At 45.3% G+C, this 19,558-nt stretch overlaps 1 protein-coding gene across 2 annotated transcripts in view; it reads right to left on the bottom strand.

The window, feature by feature from the left end:
• LOC110508655 (protein kinase C-binding protein NELL2) overlaps nucleotides 1-19,558 on the bottom strand; it is an 83,229-nt gene that overhangs the window by 41,561 nt on the left and 22,110 nt on the right. The window contains exons 8-12 of one of the 2 annotated variants that reach the window (XM_021589385.2): nucleotides 18,758-18,886; nucleotides 11,703-11,805; nucleotides 6,085-6,176; nucleotides 2,774-2,879; nucleotides 2,250-2,378 (exon numbers count right to left, since the gene is read on the bottom strand). In XM_021589385.2, coding sequence (XP_021445060.1) covers nucleotides 2,250-2,378; nucleotides 2,774-2,879; nucleotides 6,085-6,176; nucleotides 11,703-11,805; nucleotides 18,758-18,886 — 559 coding nt within the window. The remainder of the gene's footprint in view (nucleotides 1-2,249; nucleotides 2,379-2,773; nucleotides 2,880-6,084; nucleotides 6,177-11,702; nucleotides 11,806-18,757; nucleotides 18,887-19,558) is intronic. The other variant, XM_036970165.1, reaches the window with a different exon arrangement.

Raw genomic sequence — 19,558 nt, 5'->3', positions numbered from 1 at the left:
ATTCTAAATTGAAATATACATACTTAATTTGAACCTTCACGTTCATAACACAATAGGTGTGCAAAAACATTGAACACGTCTTCCTCACAGATTTTGCAAAGCCTTTAGCAAAACTCTTCCCTCCAACATATAGTGGGTTAAGCTGCCTGTAGTGCTGCATGTACACAGCGGAGGGAGGTCACAGTCTATTTCAGTGCGTGGAGGTGGTGCCGTGTGGCAAGAGCTTAACCTGAAGCCCAGAGACCATACACTCCATTAATTTGAGACCGGGGGCTGATGTCATCTTCAATTATGCAGATTCCCAGAGATGCAGAGAATATGACCAACTGGTCATATTCAGCATATTAAAACAGACTGACATGAGGTCAGGAATAACTGTTCTCTTTCTCACACACATGCCTTTCCCTCCTTGGTTATCTCTGTCAGCGCCAACAAACTTGTAGCCAAAGACATCCCACTGATCTTGGTGAAGGTGACAGAACAGAGAAGTTGGAGGGAATTTTTCAGCTTGCTAAAAGTAGGGCATGTATGCACACAGGCACGGAGTGAAGCAGTGAGGAAGAAAGCGATATGGAGCCAAGATTTAATGGCTTATTTGCACTAGTCATCAACGTCATGTTTCGATTTAGCTCCCGGAATCCCACATGTATTAATATGAGTTGGGGTAAACACTGTAGATGTTATAGCATGACATCACTGCAGATGAAGCAGTCATCTCGTCTTTGATCATCCCAGGAAGATTCCGTATAGTAAGAAGCATACATGTACTGTATGTGGGATGAGGGAGGAGAGGGAGGAGAGGAGGGGCGAAGACATCTATATTCACAGTGTATGTTATATAGCATTTACGAGCTTGTATTTTTGCAGGCAACCCATGTGAAATAATGCCCTTGATGTATTAACACGTTTTCCAATCTTCAAAAGTGGAGGGCCAAATCACCTCGCCTTGTGCACAGGGGCATTGTCATGCTGAAACACGAAAGGTAATTCCCAAAACTGTTGCCAAATGTTGGAAGTACAGAATTGTGTAGAACTTCCCTTCACTAGAACTAAGGCGCCTAGCCCGGACCATGAATAACCAGACCATTATTCCTCATCCACCAAACATTACAGTTTGCACTATGCATTGGGGCAGGTAGCATTCTCCAGGCATCTGCCAAACCCAGATTTGTCCGTTGTACTGCCAGATGGTGAAGCGTGATTCATCACTCCAGAGAACACGTTTCCACTGCTCTAGAATCCAATGGTGGTGAGCTTTACATCACTCCAGCCGACGCTTGGCATTATGATCTTAGGCTTGTGTGCGGCTGCTCAGCCATGGAAACCCATTTCATGGAGCTTCCAACTAACAGTTCTTGAGCTGACGTTGCTTCAAGAGGCAGTTTGGAACTCGGTAGTGAGTGTTGCAACAGAGGACATACAATTTATATGCGCTACAGCACTCGGTGGTCCCATTCTGTGAGCTGGTGTGGCCTATCACTTCGCGGCTGAGCAGTTGTTGTTCCTAAACGTTTCCACTTCACAATAACAGCACTTACAGCTGATCGGGGCAGCTCTAAAAGGGCAGATATTTGACGAACTGACTTGTTGGAAAGGTGGCATCCTTTGAAGGTGCCACGTTGAAAGTCACTGAGGTCTTCAGTACAGGCTATTCTACTGTCAATGTTTGTCTATGGAGATTGCATGGCTGTGTGCTCGATTTTATACACCTGTTAGCAACGGTTGTGGCTGAAATAGCCGAATACACTCATTTGAAGGGGTGTCCATATACTTTTGTATATATAGAGTAACACTACTCACATGATAGCACTACTTATGAGCATCTCTGCTCATAAAATATCACTGATGCATTCTTGACAGTTATACAATAAACAAAGCTAGGGAGCGTTCTGTATTTTCATACCAATAGACAGTAGAGACTGACCACAAGCAGACAAAGGGACAAGAGTGGTGTGAGAATGTCAGTGAAAGTAAGTCCTTGGATCAGACACTGTACGTATGTCTCATACCTCCACACAAATCCCAGCAGACAGTCTGTTTAACAGTATGTCATCTCTCAAAGTGTTGAAAGATGTAGTTATGTTGCAAAATAAGAATTATGCTATTACAAGTACCTCACAGTTCAACCAAAGTGCACAAAATGAAAAGCAAACTGGATCTACAAAATAAATTAACCTGTAGGAAAACAGTAGATCAATGGAAGGTTTGTTATCAATTCTATTATTATTTTATTAGAATCCTTTATGTACCTTCACAGTATGCGTTGTCATCTCGGAGAGGGCGGAAGCCGTCCTTGCAGCTGCAGCAGGCCCCAGCCTCCAGGTTGATACAGTCAGAGTGCTCCACACAGCCGTGACCCTCCGCACAGAAGTCGTGACCTAGGGCACAGAGGTTACTATAGATAGAGGACTCATGGATGTAAGCCGTTTTAGCATGGACATTGCTTTAAAATGGTGGAAGCTATCAATGGCAATCAACTGGGTGGGGATTCCTATGACTTGGGAGCAATCAGCCAATGAAGAAGAAGAAAATGGACTACTTTAAAATGGAGATAGCCTCAATGGCGCTGCCCATGCTGTAAAAGATGCTATAACGATACAGATGCAAAGATTAATCCTCTATCCATCTCTATGGAGGTTACACACAGGTCACTCCTCTCAGACTGGGTCTAACAGTCCAGGTGGGTTTCTTGCAATGATTCCAGTCATGATTTGCAGATTATTTTAAGGTTTACATCTGTAGAATATAGGTAGGTGAATGTATTTTCCAATACCTCTGCAGACTTTGCAGCACCTGTTGGTGAGGGTGACCTGCTCGGACTCTGGACAGTTAAGTTCAGGACAGGGGCTAGTCATGACGACCCGATGCATGGTCCTCTCCTAGTAACAGGGAACCAATGAGAAACAATATGAGACACAACCCAATGGAGGGTTAGATTAGCTCAGCTGCTAGTTTCCCACAGATTTAATAAGGCTTGAATTTAATTAGAGGCAATTATCCATCCATTGTGTGCCTCCTTCCTCACTGTGCACATCTTCCCAACTAAAGTGACATAATGGGTCAATAGCAGTAAGGTCTACATATTTCAGGTTAGTGTTTAGCGATGTAGTAAACTCTGCACGTCGATTCTCTTACCTATAGATGGATTGGCTGACAACGTCACAAAAATTATGCACTCGCATCAATGAGGTAGAAGGCCGTGTGACGTTATGATTCTGAATGGTCAGATAGCTAGAAACAATGACAAGAAGCTGCCATGTGGAGAATTGTAGGTGTATCGTTTCAGCTCGTTGTATCTTGTTATTGATGTCATGTTTTGACTCATGTCATGTCTATGCTAATAAGGCAAAAATTCCCTAGCTAGCTAACCAACAACTGTAACTATGCATTTGAGCAACAACAAGTGCTCATTGTGCAAAAGTATTTATGTTTTTAATCAACATTTGGAGAGGAAATATAGCTTATAAGCCAAACCTTTCTGTTTTACTCCATAGTTGTGCACGAGTCGGTTTTGATGCTAAACAACCAACCTGTCTTTTAAGATTCATGATGAGTATGAGCATGATATCCAATTGAACAGAGCTCATTGGATAGGATATGAAACCAGTGTATTTGTCCCCAATTGTATGATTAGACAGTAACGTTATAAGGGAACTCCCTCTCCCACCATCTCTTCAACAGCTCCGCTCCTCTCCACTCTGATGCCAAAATAGAGATAAATCTAATAGTTGTCTCTCTACGTTAGTCACTCTCTCCCCAGAAACCTCCTTCAACCAGCAGCAGTCAGACATGAGATCGGAGACACAAGACATGCCAGGCAACTGTCACCAGTAGTCAGATGGCCACCTGTCTGAGACTGGAGGACCAGGATGACTATTGCCATCACCCAGTCCTTTCATCTGCAGCTTCTGTCTGTAGCTTGTGTCTATGTCTGGGTCTGTCTGAGTCTGTATCTTTATCTATTGTATGTCTACATCTGTGTCTGTAACTGTGTCTTTATCTATGTCTCTCTCGGAGTCTGTCTGTAGCTGTATCTTTATCCATGTCTGTATCTGTGCTGTCAGGGCCGTCAGTGGGCCAGGTGAGTGACCTCACCATATACTCTTAGGTTCCAAAAGGGTTCTTCGTGGAGGGATAGGGTTCTACCAATAATTGTTTTGATCAGAAAAAACTTTCTGGAAGACCAGGGTTCTTTTTTTAAGGCAAAAGGTTCTACCTAGAACCTTTAACATCATAATAAACTTTTTGGGAAAAAATGGTTCTTTGAAAGGCAAGAAGGTTTCTACATTGAACCATATATAATATTTCCCAGCATGCTCTATTGCAGGGAGATTTTCAGAACTGGTTATTTTACTGTAATATCTGTTTGTGCATGTACGTACATTGATTGGTTGATACATTTTATGCTACACAATGATTAATAACATACGGTTTTCTTAACTAATCCAATCTGTTGGATTTATTACACCCGTTACTGAGATGGCTGTTCCAGTTTAGATGATTGTAGGTCGTCTCAGTAATTAAATCTTTCCTACCCTGGCAGTCACCCTGAATGCAGGTCAAGGGTGATTAACAATTCCACTTCTTGGATATCCTAACTCTGGCTCGATTTCAATAGAATTACACGTCACATTTGCCAGACAGCATAATGTGACTTGCAGGCCTGATGTGGCCTGTCAACCAGGAGATTCCTAACACTGCTGTGTTAGGGTATAACTGTAACGATCTTCTTCATCTGATGAGGAGTATGAAAGATCGGACCAAAACGCAGCGTGGTAAGTGTCCATTTTAATGAAATATAACTGAACACTGAATACAAAATAACCAAAGTGAAACTTATTTTGTATTCAGTGTTCAAATCTAAACAGTTCTGTATGGTGAAACACAGACACAGAAAACAACTACCCACAACACATAGTGGGAAAACAGGCTGCCTAAGTATGGTTCTCAATCAGAGACAAAGATTGACAGCTGCCTCTGATTGGGAACCATACCAGGCCAAACACAGAAATCTAACACACAGAACAAAACAGAATGCCCACCCCAACTCACGCCCTGACCAAACTAAAATAGAGACATAAAAAAGGAACTAAGGTCAGGACGTGACAATAACTAGGCCTTAAAAAAGGCCTCATGAGATATGTAATGTATTATCTTACATTTTACATGTTAAAGGCTAATAACGTTGGTGGAACCGTTCTAGGAAGAACCCACCAAAGATAAAAGGGTTCTCGGTAGAACCCTTCATAGATGGTATTAGGAAGAACCTTTAGATGATAAACTGGTTCTTGGTAAAAACCCTTCAGAGTGTTCTAGGCAAAACCCTTCATAGAGGGTTCTAGGTAGAACTATATACAGGTGGTTCTTTGAAAAACCCTATATAGAGGGATCTAGATAGACCCCTATGCAAAGGGTTCTACACAGAACCAAAAAGGGTTCCCCTATGGGGACAACCCAAAGAACCCTGCATGGTTGTACAATACTTAGCACCTTTTTTCTAAGAGTGTACATCCATCAGTCTCAAATAAAATCTTAATTGTCACATGCTTCGTAAACAACAGGTGTAGACTAACAGTGAAATGTTTACTTACGTGCACTTCCCAACAATGCAGAATATATGTATTTTTTTATAAAATCTATTGGGCCATGCATGAATCCACAGGAGATATATTTGATGAGGATGGATCAAAACCCTGGAGTGATTGACATGCTGTGACAGTTTGGTACCCTTATGGAAACTCAATTACTCAGTTCTGCCCATTTACTTTCCCCTTAGAGAGCAATAGATAAACATGGAGAGTTGACAACCAACGGATCAATACATTTAGCTGATGTTGACGGCCCACCACAGTCTCTCATTCAGGCCTGATTTAGCCCCTGGCCGAGGAGCGCAGCTCCAGTCAGGAATCAGTATTTATTGAGGCCGTCATACACATCAAGATGAAAATTAAAACACTGAAGTACACTTTTAGCGCTTGTTTGCTTGAATTATTGTATTTTTTCAGAAGAGTTGAAGGAGTTTTAAGCAAGCAGTACTGCAGAAAAAAAGTTGTATGTTTTTATTAGGGCTGTCGTGTTACTTACCCTGCACTCAGACAGCTGGCATCTGCCAGAGTTATAATGCACCGCTTTCTGATCTCCCTCCACCAACTCTTCTTCTCCGAAATGGCATACAGCTAAAAATAGACACACGCCATGCACACACACACACTTTTCAGTATGGCAGTCTGTGACAACCTGTGGTGGTGTGGAGACACACTGGGATCAGGCATGGCAATCTTTATTATCAGAAAATAGAATTGGAGCATTGGACTTCAATGTCACTCTTACTTGGGCAGAACATCATATTAAATGTGTCAGTTTGATGTGAAGGTTTGAGTGGATAGGCTACCTGGTTATCAGAATTATTGGAGGAAAGCACTATATAGGACTAGCACTAAGCCACTTCACACTTCAATCAAACTGTGAATTCCTACATCTGCACAAGAACTACAGTAGTAAAACTGAATAAACTCATACATCACATCCAGTATTTTAGAATGGTGATTACAAGTAAAATCAATGATGAACTTTTGACAACGCAATTAAACATTGTGTTTGACAAGTCATCAGAACGAGAACCTAGCCCCTTGCCTCCCGCTCCGTGGAGGAGGATACTGTACAATATGTCAACAGATAAGGTTTTAATTTGGAGAGGGAGCTGTGTCTTTGTGTCTAACACCAAAGCGAGCTCAATAAACCCTATGTTTGTCTACCTAAGTGAGATAAGCGCTGTACACAGAGACACGGTAGAGACACACTAGCAGGAGGATTAATACCAGTGTGTTGATGTCAGATTAGGATGTTTACAGGCCTTATGACCCACTCCCCCAACGCAGTGCAGTTGGGTATGAAGTGGGTATGGAGTGAGAGTGTTTACATCAACACAGCCTGATTAGCTAGCTAAGATAATCAAGGTTTTGTAGAGTGTGAGTTTGAAGTGAATTCAATTTACATGTGATAGTATGTATGTACTGTTTAACCCACCCAGGCTTCATATACACTACCATTCAAAAGTTTGTGGTCACTTAGAAATGTCCTTGTTTTTTAAAGAAAAACTATTTTTTTGTCCATTAAAATAACATCAAATTGATCAAAAATACAGTGTAAACATTGTTAATGTTGTGAATGACTATTATAGCTGGAAACGGCTGATTTCTATTATGGAATATCTACATAGGCGTACAGAGGCCAATTATCAGCAACCATCACTCCTGTGTTCCAATGGCACGTTGTGTTAGCTAATCCAATTTTATCATTTTAAAAAGGCTAATTGATCATTAGAAAATTATGCAATTATGTTAGCACAGCTGAAAACTGTTGTTCTGATTAAAGAAGCAAAAAAACTGGCCTTCTTTAGACTAGTTATGTATCTGGAGCATCAGCATTTGTGGGTTCGATTACAGGCTCAAATGGCCAGAAACAAAGAACTTTCATCAGAAACTCGTCAGTCTATTCTTGTTCTGAGAAATGAAAGAAACAGATGCCTCAAGTTCTCAACTGGCAGCTTCCTTAAATAGTACCCGCAAAACACCAGTCTCAACGTCCGTGAAGAGTGAAGTGAACAGTGAAGGGGCGACTCCGGGATGCTGGCCTTCTAGTCAGAGTTCTTCTGTCCAGTGTCTGTTCTTTTGCCCATCTCAATCTTTTCTTTTGATTGGCCAGTCTGAGATATGGCTTTTTCTTTGTAACTCTTGCCTAGAAGGTGTGGAGTCGCCTCTTCACTGTTGATGTTGAGACTGGTATTTTGTGGGTACTAACCCACTTTTGACTGGTACTGTATATAAGGTATAGGTAGCCACAAAAGAGACAAAAACAAGAGCCATGTCTTATTTAGAGCAAACAAAGTTGAGAGAACCTTTGAATATGTGACATACAGCATGTACAGATATAGGATCCTAATTTGAGCCAGTTTGCTACAGCAGGAAAATAATCCCGCAGTAGAAGGAAATGTGAATTATTATGTGGATTATAATTAATGAAAATTTTTGTAGGGGTTGATACATTTTGTCAGAGAAAATCAAGTGGAAATTACAAACTTCAGAAGCAGTGTTACGTTCATCTGAATGAATGGACCAAGGTGCAACGTGGTAGACACCAAAAAACAACAAAATATAAACAAATGTCAAATTCTGCTGGGCTAACAGCAACTGTGCAAAAACAAGATCCCACAACAGAAAGTGGGAAAAAGGGCTGCCAAAGTATGATTCCCAATCAGAGACAAGGATAGACAGCTGCCTCTGATTGGGAACCATACTCGGCCAAAAACAAAGAAAGACAACAGAATGCCCACCCCAAATCACACCCTGACCTAACCAAATAGAGAAATAAAACGGCTCTCTAAGGTCAGGGCGTGACAGTACCCCCCCCCCCAAAGGTGCGGACTCCCGGCCACAAACCTGAACCTATAGGGGAGGGTCCGGGTGGGCATCTACCCTCTGTGGCGGCTCCGGTTCGGGACGTAGCCCCCGCTCCCTACGCTGATCCCTCCGCTTCTGTGGAACCGGACCAGGGACCGTCGCCAGAGGCTCCGGACCGGGGACCGTCGCCGGAGGCTCCTTGCCCTGGATTTTCACTGCAGGCTCTGGGCCATGGATCATCACTGGAGGCTTCGTGCCATGGATTATCACTGGAGGCTTCGTGCCATGGATCATCACTTCAGGCTCCGGGCCATGGATCATCACTTCAGGCTTCGTGCCATGGATTATCACTGGAGGCTCCGGGCCATGGATTATCACTGGAGGCTTCGTGCCATGGATCATCACTAGAGGCTTCGAACATGGAGCCGGAACAGGTCTCACAGGACTGAGGAGACGTACTGGAGGCCTGGTGTGTGGAGCTGCCACAGGGCTTACCAGGTTGGGGAGACATACTGGAGGCCTGGTACGTGGAACCGGAACAGGTCTCACCGGACTGAGGAGACGTATTGGAAGCCTGGCTGGGGAGACTGTTACGTTCCCCAATTTCTGTTGTAGTTTGTGTATTTGAGTGTGTTTCAGGAGATGGCTTCCTGAAATCCCCCAGCAGCTGATTGGTCGATTCCACGATTAATTCAAATCAAATTTATTTGTCACATACACATGGTTAGCAGATGTTAATACGAGTGTAGCGAAATGCTTGTGCTTCTAGTTCCGACAATGCAGTAATAACCAACGAGTCATCTAACAATTCCAAAACTACTACCTTATACACACACACAAGTGTAAAGGGATAAAGAATAAAGAATATGTACATAAAGATATATGAATGAGTGATGGTACAGAGCGGCATAGGCAAGATGCAGTAGATGGTATCGAGTACAGTATATACATATGAGATGAGTAATGTAGGGTATGTAAACAAAGTGGCATAGTTTAAAGTGGCTAGTGATACATGTATTACATAAAGATGCAGTAGATGATAGAGTACAGTATATACGTATACATATGAGATGAATAATGTAGGGTATGTAAACATTATATTAAGTAGCATTGTTTAAAGTGGCTAGTGATATATTTGACATAAATTCCCATCAATTCCCATTATTAAAGTGGCTGGAGTTGAATTGGAGGGCTGACCCCGCCCCCTCATCAGGACGCAGCTGTCTCCAATTTCCAATGCCTTCTGAAGCTATAAAAGCCAGTGTTCTATTGTTCAGGAGAGAGATTGATTGTGATACAGATCTTAGCATATTGGTCGTTGTTATGTACTATGTGAGTTGTTGTTGGTAGCAGCTTTGGTATGTTCTGTGTTTGTTGCTTTGTCAGAGCTTCTTTAATGGCCTGAGTTAGTTTTTTCTCAGTTTTGTAGTGAAGTGGATTGTTTGTTATTCTGTTTAATTTGTTCCCAGGGGGAAGGGGAAGGCACCTAGGGAGTGCTTAGGCAAGAGGCCCGCAGGCATACATATACCCGTAGTATATTCACTGTCTAGGCACACTAGGTAAGACCTGGGCGGACCACCCCCTGTATTTTGGTTAGCGCATCAGGTGGTTCTAAGTTAGATAGGTAGTGGGTAGGCAGGTTAGGTAGGAGAGGGGGCTTTGAGATTTACTTTCTTTGCTTTGGTTCCGGTCAGCCTCTTTTCCCCATATTACCGTGTGAAGGAATAAATTCCTAGTAACGGTAAATTCTCTGCATTTTGTCATCCTTACTCACACCTACAGTCCATACCTCTTTCACTTCACGGAGAGTTGAGTTGTAGCAGGGTGTTGCGTTCCCTCTTTACAGAGGCGTGCGTAACAGAGACATACTGGAGGCCTGGTACGTGGAACAGGTCTCACCGGACTGGGGAGATGCACTGGAAGCCTGGTGTGTGGAACAGGCACCGGATACACTGGGCTGTGGAGGCGCACTGGAGGTCTCGAGCGTAGAGCTAGCACAACCCATCCTGGCTGGATGCCCACTTCAGTCCGGCAAATGAGGGGCGCTGGCACAGAGCGCACAGGCCTGTGAATGCTCACTGGAGACACCGTGCGCATCACCGCATAACACGGTGCCTGACCAGTCACACGCTCCCCACGGTAAGCATGGGGAGTTGGCTCAGGTTTAAACCCTGACATCACCAATCTCCTCTTGTGCCCCCCCCCCCAAAAACAAATATTTGGGGCTGCCTCTCGTGCTTGCTTTGTTGGTATAACTCCTCGTAATGTCGCCGTTCCGCTTTCGCTGCCTCCATCTCCTCCTTCGGACGGCGATACTCCCCGGCCCTTGTCCAGGGTCCTGCTCCCTCCAGGATTTCCTCCCAGGTCCAGTCCTCCTGACCACGCTGCTCGGTCCGTTGGTGGTGGGATCTTCTGTTACGTTCGTCTGAATGAATGGACCAAGGTGCAGCGTGGTAGGCGTACATTTTTCTTTTATTAAAAATGACACCAAAAAACCACCAAATATAAACTAATGTGAAGTTCTGCATGGCTAACAGCAACTGTGCAAAAACAAGATCCCACAACAGAAAGTGGGAAAAAGGGCTGCCTACGTATGACTCCCAATTAGAGACAAAGATAGACAGCTGCCTCTGATTGGGAACTCGGCCAAAAACAAAGAAATAGACAGCATAGAATGCCACCCCAAATCACACCCTGACTGAACCAAATAGAGAAATAAAACGGCTCTCTAAGGTCAGGGCGTGACAAGCAGTTTTAAACCTCAAATACACAACAAGTTTTAGCGTATATGGCAAATGGCTATTGATCAAATACAAAACACACAGACATGTATCTTAATGTTTCATAGTCCACTCAGCCAGACACAAGGATACTCCAACAGCTTCCAACTTCAATTTCATTATTTTACATATTTTCTTAGAAAGAAAAGTCAATGAAAGTCCTTGGACGAGTTCCCGGCTCATAGCATCATCCGTCTATTGTAAACAGGAACTAGTTCATCGCACATCCTGCGACCCCTGAATTCTATTTCCCATTTGTGTCAATGTGGCCACCCCTGTTGAGAAGCTGGCTGTTGAATAATTGATTGGTCCATGTATATGCAAAAGTATGGAGCATCTCAAGAGGTGTGTTGGGGAGCAGCTTAGCAACGCAGGTCAGTTGCCAGGCAGCCGTTGTGGAGGCGTGCTATGTGTGTCTCTGGTGTTTCTGTGTTGAGTGTGTGTGAAGAGGAGTGTTTATATGTGTATGTGTGTGCATACGTGTGTCCATCTGTGCGTGTTTATGTTAAAACACTTCACTCACGTTGGCACTCCATGCAGCAGGCACCCTTCACGTAGGCAGGCGTGGTGTCCGCTGGGCACTGAGGGGGAGGGCAGGAGATAGTCTCACACTGCACCGTGCCGTTCTGTAGGAGAGAGAAAAGACTGGAAGTCACAGGCAACCCCAAAATAATTGCTTGCGGGTGGTCCCGGAGTTCAACATTTTGATAATAAAACATTTTAAAGGCTGACAATGGTTGATTTTCAGTTTGAATATACGTTTTTTCAAGATGGTTGATGAGAAAAGTATCGTCCAACCCATCTCACTGCACCCTTGATGAGAAAAGTATCGTCCAACCCATCTCACTGCACCCATATTTTCATGTCTTGAAATATGCAGACAGACGGATTAAAAGTTAATTTTCATTGTAATACTTCTGACAGCCACATTTCTAACTCGTCGTTTAACTTTCGGACTTCATAACATTCTCCGAAGGCATGGATTATTATAACCTAACAAAAAATGAATTTGGCAATCTAATTGTATTTATGCAGGCCTAAGACCTATGGGTTTAACCTTCTGAATGAATGATTATATTGAAGGTAGAAGCTACCTCTTAATGAGTTCAGTATGACAGACAGTATTACAGACAGTATGTTATTATTCTTATTTTCCTGCATTAATTAATTTGTCTGCATTTCTGTTCAACATCTGACTAATAAGAAACCTTTTCATAAATTAAGAACAGATATTTCTTTTTTTTTCATAATGCAATACGGCACATTGACAACTCAAATTGCTTTAAAGAATCTTCTAATATTAGAAAACAAATAATAATACTAAAACAAAAAACAGTCCATTCGTCACTGGATTTCTTCAAATTGCTGTGCAGGAAAAACATGTCATCCACCGTGCCTGGTGGCAGGCTCGCAGCTGGCTTCGCTCTGAAACCACACATCAAATCAAATTGTACTTGTCACATGCGCTGAATGCAACAGGTGTAGACCTTGCCGTCACGTTCTGACCTTAGTTATTTTGTTATGTCTTTGTTTTAGTTTGGTCAGGGCGTGAGTTGGGTGGGTTGTCTATGTTTGTTTTTCTATGTTGTGTTTTGTGTTTGGCCTGGTATGGTTCTCAGAGGCAGGTGTCGTTAGTTGTCTCTGATTGAGAATCATACTTAGGTAGCCTTTTCCCACCTGTGTTTCGTGGGTGATTGTTTCCTGTTTTGTTGTTTGTGTCACCATTCAGGACTGTTTCGGTTTTCGTTTCCATTCACTTTGTTATTTTTGTATTGAGTCCTGTTCAGTTATTATTAAAGTATCATAGACACTTAGTGTAACGGATGTGAAACGGCTAGCTCAGTTAGCGTGGGCGCTAAATAGCGTTTCAATCAGTGACGTCACTTGCTCTGAGACCTTGAAGTAGTGGTTCCCCTTGCTCTGCAAGAGCCGCGGCTTTTGTGGAGCGATGGGTAACGACGCTTCGTAGGCGTCAGTTGTTGATGTGTGCAGAAGGTCCCTGGTTCGCGCCCGGGTATGGGCGAGGGGACGGTTTAAAATTATACTGTTACATTGATGCTGTTGACCCGGATTACTGGTTGCTGCGGAAAAAAAGGAGGAAGGTCAAAAGGGGGGTGAGTGTAACGGATGTGAAACGGCTAGCTTAGTTAGCGTGGGCGCTAAATAGCGTTTCAATCAGTGACGTCACTTGCTCTGAGACCTTGAAGTAGTGGTTCCCCTTGCTCTGCAAGGGCCGCGGCTTTTGTGGAGCGATGGGTAACGATGTTTCGAGGGTGACTGTTGATGTGTGCAGAAGGTCCCTGGTTCGCGCCCGGGTATGGGCGAGGGGACGGTCTAAAATTATACTGTTACATTACCACGCTGCGTATTGGTCCGATCCTTGCTGCTCCTCCTCAGACGAAGAGGAGGAAAGCCGTTACAGAATCACCCACCAAAAAAGGACCAAGCAGCGTGGTATCGGGCAGCAGCAGAAATCTCTGGACTCATGGACATGGGAGGAGATTCTGGACGGAGAAGGACCCTGGGCACAGGCTGGGGAATATCACCGCCCCAAGGCAGAGCTGGAGGCAGCGAAAGCTGAACGGCGGTGGTATGAGGCGGCAGCACGGCAGCGCGGCTGGGACGAGAGGCAGCCCCGAAAATGTATTGGTGGGGCACACGGGGAGTGTGGCTAAGTCAGGTAGGAGACCTGAGCCAACTCCCCGTGCTTACCATGGAGAGAGGTGGACCGGGCAGGGACCGTGTTAGGCCGTGAGGCGCACGGTGTCCCCGGTGCGCAGGCATAGCCCGGTGCGTTACATCGCAGCGCCTCGTATCGGCCGGGCTAGAGTGGGCATCGAGCCAGGTGCCATGAAGCCGGCTCAGCGCATCTGGTCTCCAGTGCGTCTCCTTGGGCCGGGGTACATGGCACCAGCCCTAAGCACGGTGTCCCCGGTTCGCCAGCACAGCCCAGTGCGGTCTGTTCCACCTAGTCGTACTGGCCTGGCGACGGGGAGTATCCAGCCAGGTAGGGTTGTGCAGGCTCGGTGCTCGAGACCTCCAGTGCGCCTCTACGGTCCGGTCTATCTGGTGCCTCCTCCACGCACCAGGCCTCCGGTGGCAGCCCCACGCACCAGGCTGTCTCTCCGTTTCATTCCTCGAGCTGCCAGAGCCGCCCGTCAGTCAGTCAGGAGCTGCCAGAGCCGCCCGTCAGTCAGGAGCTGCCAGAGCCGCCCGTCAGTCAGGAGCTGCCAGAGCCGCCCGTCAGTCAGGAGCTGCCCGAGCCGCCCGTCAGTCAGGAGCTGCCAGAGCCGCCCGTCAGTCAGGAGCTGCCAGAGCCGCCCGTCAGTCAGGAGCTGCCAGAGCCGCCCGTCAGTCAGGAGCTGCCAGAGCCGCCCGTCAGTCAGGAGCTGCCAGAGCCGCCCGTCTGTCAGGAGCTGCCAGAGCCGCCCGTCTGTCAGGAGCTGCCAGAGCCGCCCGTCTGTCAGGAGCTGCCAGAGCCGCCCGTCTGTCAGGAGCTGCCAGAGCCGCCCGTCTGTCAGGAGCTGCCAGAGCCGCCCGTCTGTCAGGAGCTGCCAGAGTCTCCCACCTGTCTGGTTCAGCTGGAATCTCCTTTCCATTCGGGGCCCGTTGCTAGGGTCCCCAGTCCGAGGTCGGCGGCGAGGGTTGTCGCTCGAAAGGCGCCACGGAGGCAGGTTAAGAAGCGGGTAAAGACTATGATGGAGTGGGGTCCATGTCCCGTGCCAGAGCCGCCATCGCGGACAGACACCCACCCAGACCCTCCCCTATAGGTTCAGGTTTTGCGGCCGGAGTCCGCACCTTTGGCGGGGGGAGTACTGTCACGTTCTGACCTTAGTTCTTTTGTTATGTCTTTGTTTTAGTATGGTCAGGGCGAGAGTTGAGTGGGTTGTCTATGTTCGTTTTTCTATGTTGTGTTTGGCCTGGTATGGTTCTCAATCAGAGGCAGGTGTCGTTAGTTGACTCTGAGAATCATACTTAGGTAGCCTTTTCCCACCTGTGTTTCGTGGGTGATTGTTTCCTGTTTTGTGGTTTGTGTCACCATTCAGGACTGTTTCGGTTTTCGTTTCCATTCACTTTATTTTTTTATTGAGTCGTGTTCAGTTATTATTAAAGTATCATGGACACTTACCATGCTGCGTATTGGTCTGATCCTTGCTACTCCTCCTCAGACGAAGAGGAGGAAAGCCGTTACACTCACAGTGAAATGCTTACTTACAAGCCCTTAACCAATAATGCAGCTAAGAAAAATACCTTAAAAAATATAAAAGTAACATAATTAAAGAGCAGCAGTAAAATAATAATAGCGAGCCTATATACAGGGGGTAGCGGTACAGAGTCAATGTGCGGTGGCATTGGTTAGTCAAGGTAATTAAGGTAATATGTACATGTAAGTAGAGTTATTAAAGTGACTATCAATAGATAATAGCAGAGGGGGGCAATGGAAATAGTCTGGGTAGCCATTTGATTACATGTTCAAGCGTCTTATGGCTTGGGGGTAGAAGCTGTTTAGAAGCCTCTTGGACCAAGACATGGCGCTCCGGTATCGCTTGCTGTGCGGTAGCAGAGAGAACAGTCACCACTTGGTATAGAGGTCCTGGATGGCAGGAAGCTTGGCCCCAGTGATGTACTGGGCCGTACACACTACCTTCTGTAGTGCCTTGTGGTTGGAGGCTGAGCAGTTGCCATACCAGGCAGTGATGCAACCTGCCAGGATGCTCTCAACTGTGCAGCTGTAGAACCTTTTGAGGATCTGAGGACCCATGCCAAATCTTTTCAGTCTCCTGAGGGGGAATAGGTTTTGTTGTGCCCTCTTCACGACTGTTTTGGTGTGCTTGGATCACGTTAGTTTGTTGGCGATGTGGACACCAAGGAACATGAAGCTCTCAATCTGCTCCACTACAGTCACGTCGATGAGAATGTGGGCATGATCGGTCCTCTTTTTCCTGTAGTACACAATCATCTCCTTAGTCTTGATCACGTTGAGGGAGAGGTTGCTGTCCTTGCACCACGCTGTCAGGCCTCTGACCTCCACTCTATAGGCTGTCTCGTTGTTGTCGGTGGTCAGGACTACCACTGTTGTGTCATCGGCAAACTTATGGAGTCGTGCCTGGCCGTGCAGCCATGAGTGAACAGGGACTACAGGAGGGGACTGAGCACTAAGGGGCCCCTGTGTTGTGGATCAGCGTGGCAGATGTGTTGTTACCTACCCTTACCACCTGGTGGGGGCCCGTCATAAAGTCCAGGATTCAGGTGCAGATGGAGGTGTTTAGTCCCAGGGACCTTAGCTTATTGATGAGCTTTGCGGGCCCTATACTGTTGGACGCTGAGCTGTAGTCAATAAATAAGATTCTCACATAAGTGTTCCTTTCGTCCAGGTGGGAAAGGGCAGTGTGGAGTGCAATAGAGATTGCATCATCTGTGGATCTGTTAGGACGGTATGCAAATTGGAGTGGGTCGAGGGCTTCTGGGATAATGGTGTTTATGTGAGCCATGACCAGCCTTTCAAAGCACTTCATGGCTACAAACGTGAGTGCTACCGGTTAGTAGTATTTTAGGCAGGTTACCTTGGTGTTCTTGGGCACAGGGACTATGGTGGTCTACTTGAAACATGTTGGCATTACAGACTCAGACAGGGAGAGATTGGAAATGTCAGTGAAGACACTTTCCAGTTGGTCAGTGCATGCTCGGAGTACACATCCTGGTAATCCACTTGAATGTTGACCTGTTTAAAAGTTCTTACTCACATCGGCTGCGGAGAGCATGATAACACTGCCACCGCAGTGAGGCGGACCGGGTCTGGCTCTCGACCCGAAACCTGCCCCTCCACCTGTCATGCCGGAAGTTGGGCCCGCGGTTTGTGGGGCCATTCAAAGTCCTGAGGAGACTGAACGAGGTTTGCTACAGGTTACAGCTTCCCCCCATTACCGTATTAACCCCTCCTTCCATGTGTCTCTCGTTATTGTGGGCTCGGTATTTACGACATGTTATTGGAATATTTGAGTAAGGTTACTTGTGTTACTCATCTCTGCTGTCCTGCGCCTGATTCCTCTGCACCAGCTACACCCAGACCATTACAGTATGCTGTGTGATGACACGCACAAATGAATGATTGATTGATATACTTTATATTGAAGTAGGCCTTTATGCCAATAAGTAAGTTACGCTAAAACAGCTACAGTAAACAGGACACTTAGGTCTACAGCTCCATGTCATTTCAATAACTTAACTTCTCAAAGATGCTCTCTGGTGGTCAAACTAAAATGAACTAGCATTAATGGAGACAATGGCTGAGAGTAAAATACTATGACATCATGCACTCCAAAGTGCCATACCATTATGCAGCACCCTGCAAGCTGTGCTGCAGTATGATGCAACTTTTAAAGGAAGAACCACTGTATGTGACTGATCCACCATAATTGATAACATCTTAATGCTGTGACCTTTGAGTTTCAAAGGTTGCGGCTAATTGCCACACATAAGGTAACGAACACGTCTATCTAATGGCGTAATTGCAGTCTGCATCAGAGAAGTGACACGTCGATGAGCACCGATGATTCATTAGACAAACGGGGCGGAACGAATCACAGACGATAATTATCATCTGTCGAGAGTAATTAGGTGCAATATAGTGAGAGATGTGATTTACTCACATTATACCAATGTAATGTACTGAGAAATATGTGATCTCCTCAGTTTATCTCAGCTGCAGGTGCTAAGCCACAGATCCACCCCATTGGCTCATTTCAGGAGTCCAGTGGCATAGAAAGTAATGCATGACCTATAGCTGGGAGAGAGACAGAGGTGAAATCTCTTTTGTTGTGGTAAATAACCCCAGCACTCTCATAAGTATTTACGCTCCTTTGACATACTTGTTGAAGAGGAAAGTAGACCCTTGAGAGGATAGCATAGCTGAGTCCTGGTGCTCTGTTTAATCCTAGCTACTGTGTATGTTTTCTATTATTCCTCAGTGTTTCTATCCTGTTTTCTTTAAATATCTAGGGCAACTCTCCTCTCAAACCAATGACGTAATGAGAACATAAGCCATCAACAATGGAGTACTATATACAACTATATACAATTATATACAATGAGTGTACAAAACATTAAGAACACCTTCCTAATATTGAGTGTACCCCCGCCCCTTTTGCCCTCTGAACAGCCTCAATTTATTGGGGCAGGGACTTTACAATGTGGCAAAAGCGTTCCACAGGGATACTAATCCATGTTGACTAATGCTTCCCACAGATGTGTCAACTTGGCTGGATGTCTTTTGGTTGGTGAACCATTCTTGATACACACGGAAAACTTTTGACTTGCCCATTTACCCTCTGAATGGCACACATTCACAATCCATGTCTCTATTGTCTAAAGGCTTTAAAATCCTTCTTTAACCGGTCTGCTTCCCTTCATCTACACTGATTGAAGTGGATTTAACAAGTGACATCAATAATCCAAGCTTTCACCTAGACTCCCCTGGTCAGTCTATTTCATGGAAAGAGCAGGTGTTCATAATATTTTGTACAGTCAGTGTACACGTACTGTACACACACACAGTACACACACACTGATATAGCCCACCGTGCATGTGCAGTTCCTGCAGCCATCTGTCAATGATTCGTCCTCTCTGTAGACGACCCCCTTGACGCTGCAGGTCCTCTCACAGTAGCATCCATCCAGACTATTCATCATCTCCTCTGCTCTGGACAGCTGGCCAAGCCAGGCCCAGATACAAAGGGAGGGACGGGGATGGAGGGAGGGAGAGGGTCTCAGATCGGTGCATATAATCCATCTATATCAGTGGTCACCAACCTGTTGATCTCCAAGGCATTCGTAGTCGATCACCAAACATTTCTGTAAAAACCCAACGATAAAGCCTTGCATTCCTATGTTTTTTATTTGTTTCGTGCTGTTGGCTGGAGGTGCACTTGATTCAGCAGCCCTAGCCCCGGAAAGGCAAAGTGTTCCCATTCTTAACCATTTCATGTGTCTGAAGGTAGAACTCCGCCTACCGGGCAGGCCCAGAGAAGATCAAGTGAATCTATAGGCTTACCGCTGGCCAATCAGATAGCTCAGACCACTGTGTCTGCACAGTTTCCTTGGGCCATAGACTGTAAAAATAAATCTTGAACGCACAGCAAAACTTAAAACCATGACTAGAGAGAGACAACACATACAGCAAACGGCTGCTGTTTTTTGTTTTTATGTTCATGTTCAAATTGTTATTCAGCACTGTGTCAACACTTTGTTCAACACTTTTATAAGGCATAAAATGCACTTTCTCACTACTTCCACTCACAATACAACCAGCCCTGCAATGAATGAGTATAGCAAATTATTTCTGATAAGCTTGCGTTGTTATTATTATGCTCTCTCAGCTGT

Source organism: Oncorhynchus mykiss, chromosome 1 (assembly GCF_013265735.2).
Source record: "Oncorhynchus mykiss isolate Arlee chromosome 1, USDA_OmykA_1.1, whole genome shotgun sequence".
Lineage (NCBI taxonomy): Eukaryota > Metazoa > Chordata > Actinopteri > Salmoniformes > Salmonidae > Oncorhynchus > Oncorhynchus mykiss.
Note: the sequence above shows the minus strand (reverse complement) of the source record. Positions and strands in the feature narration are given on the sequence as shown.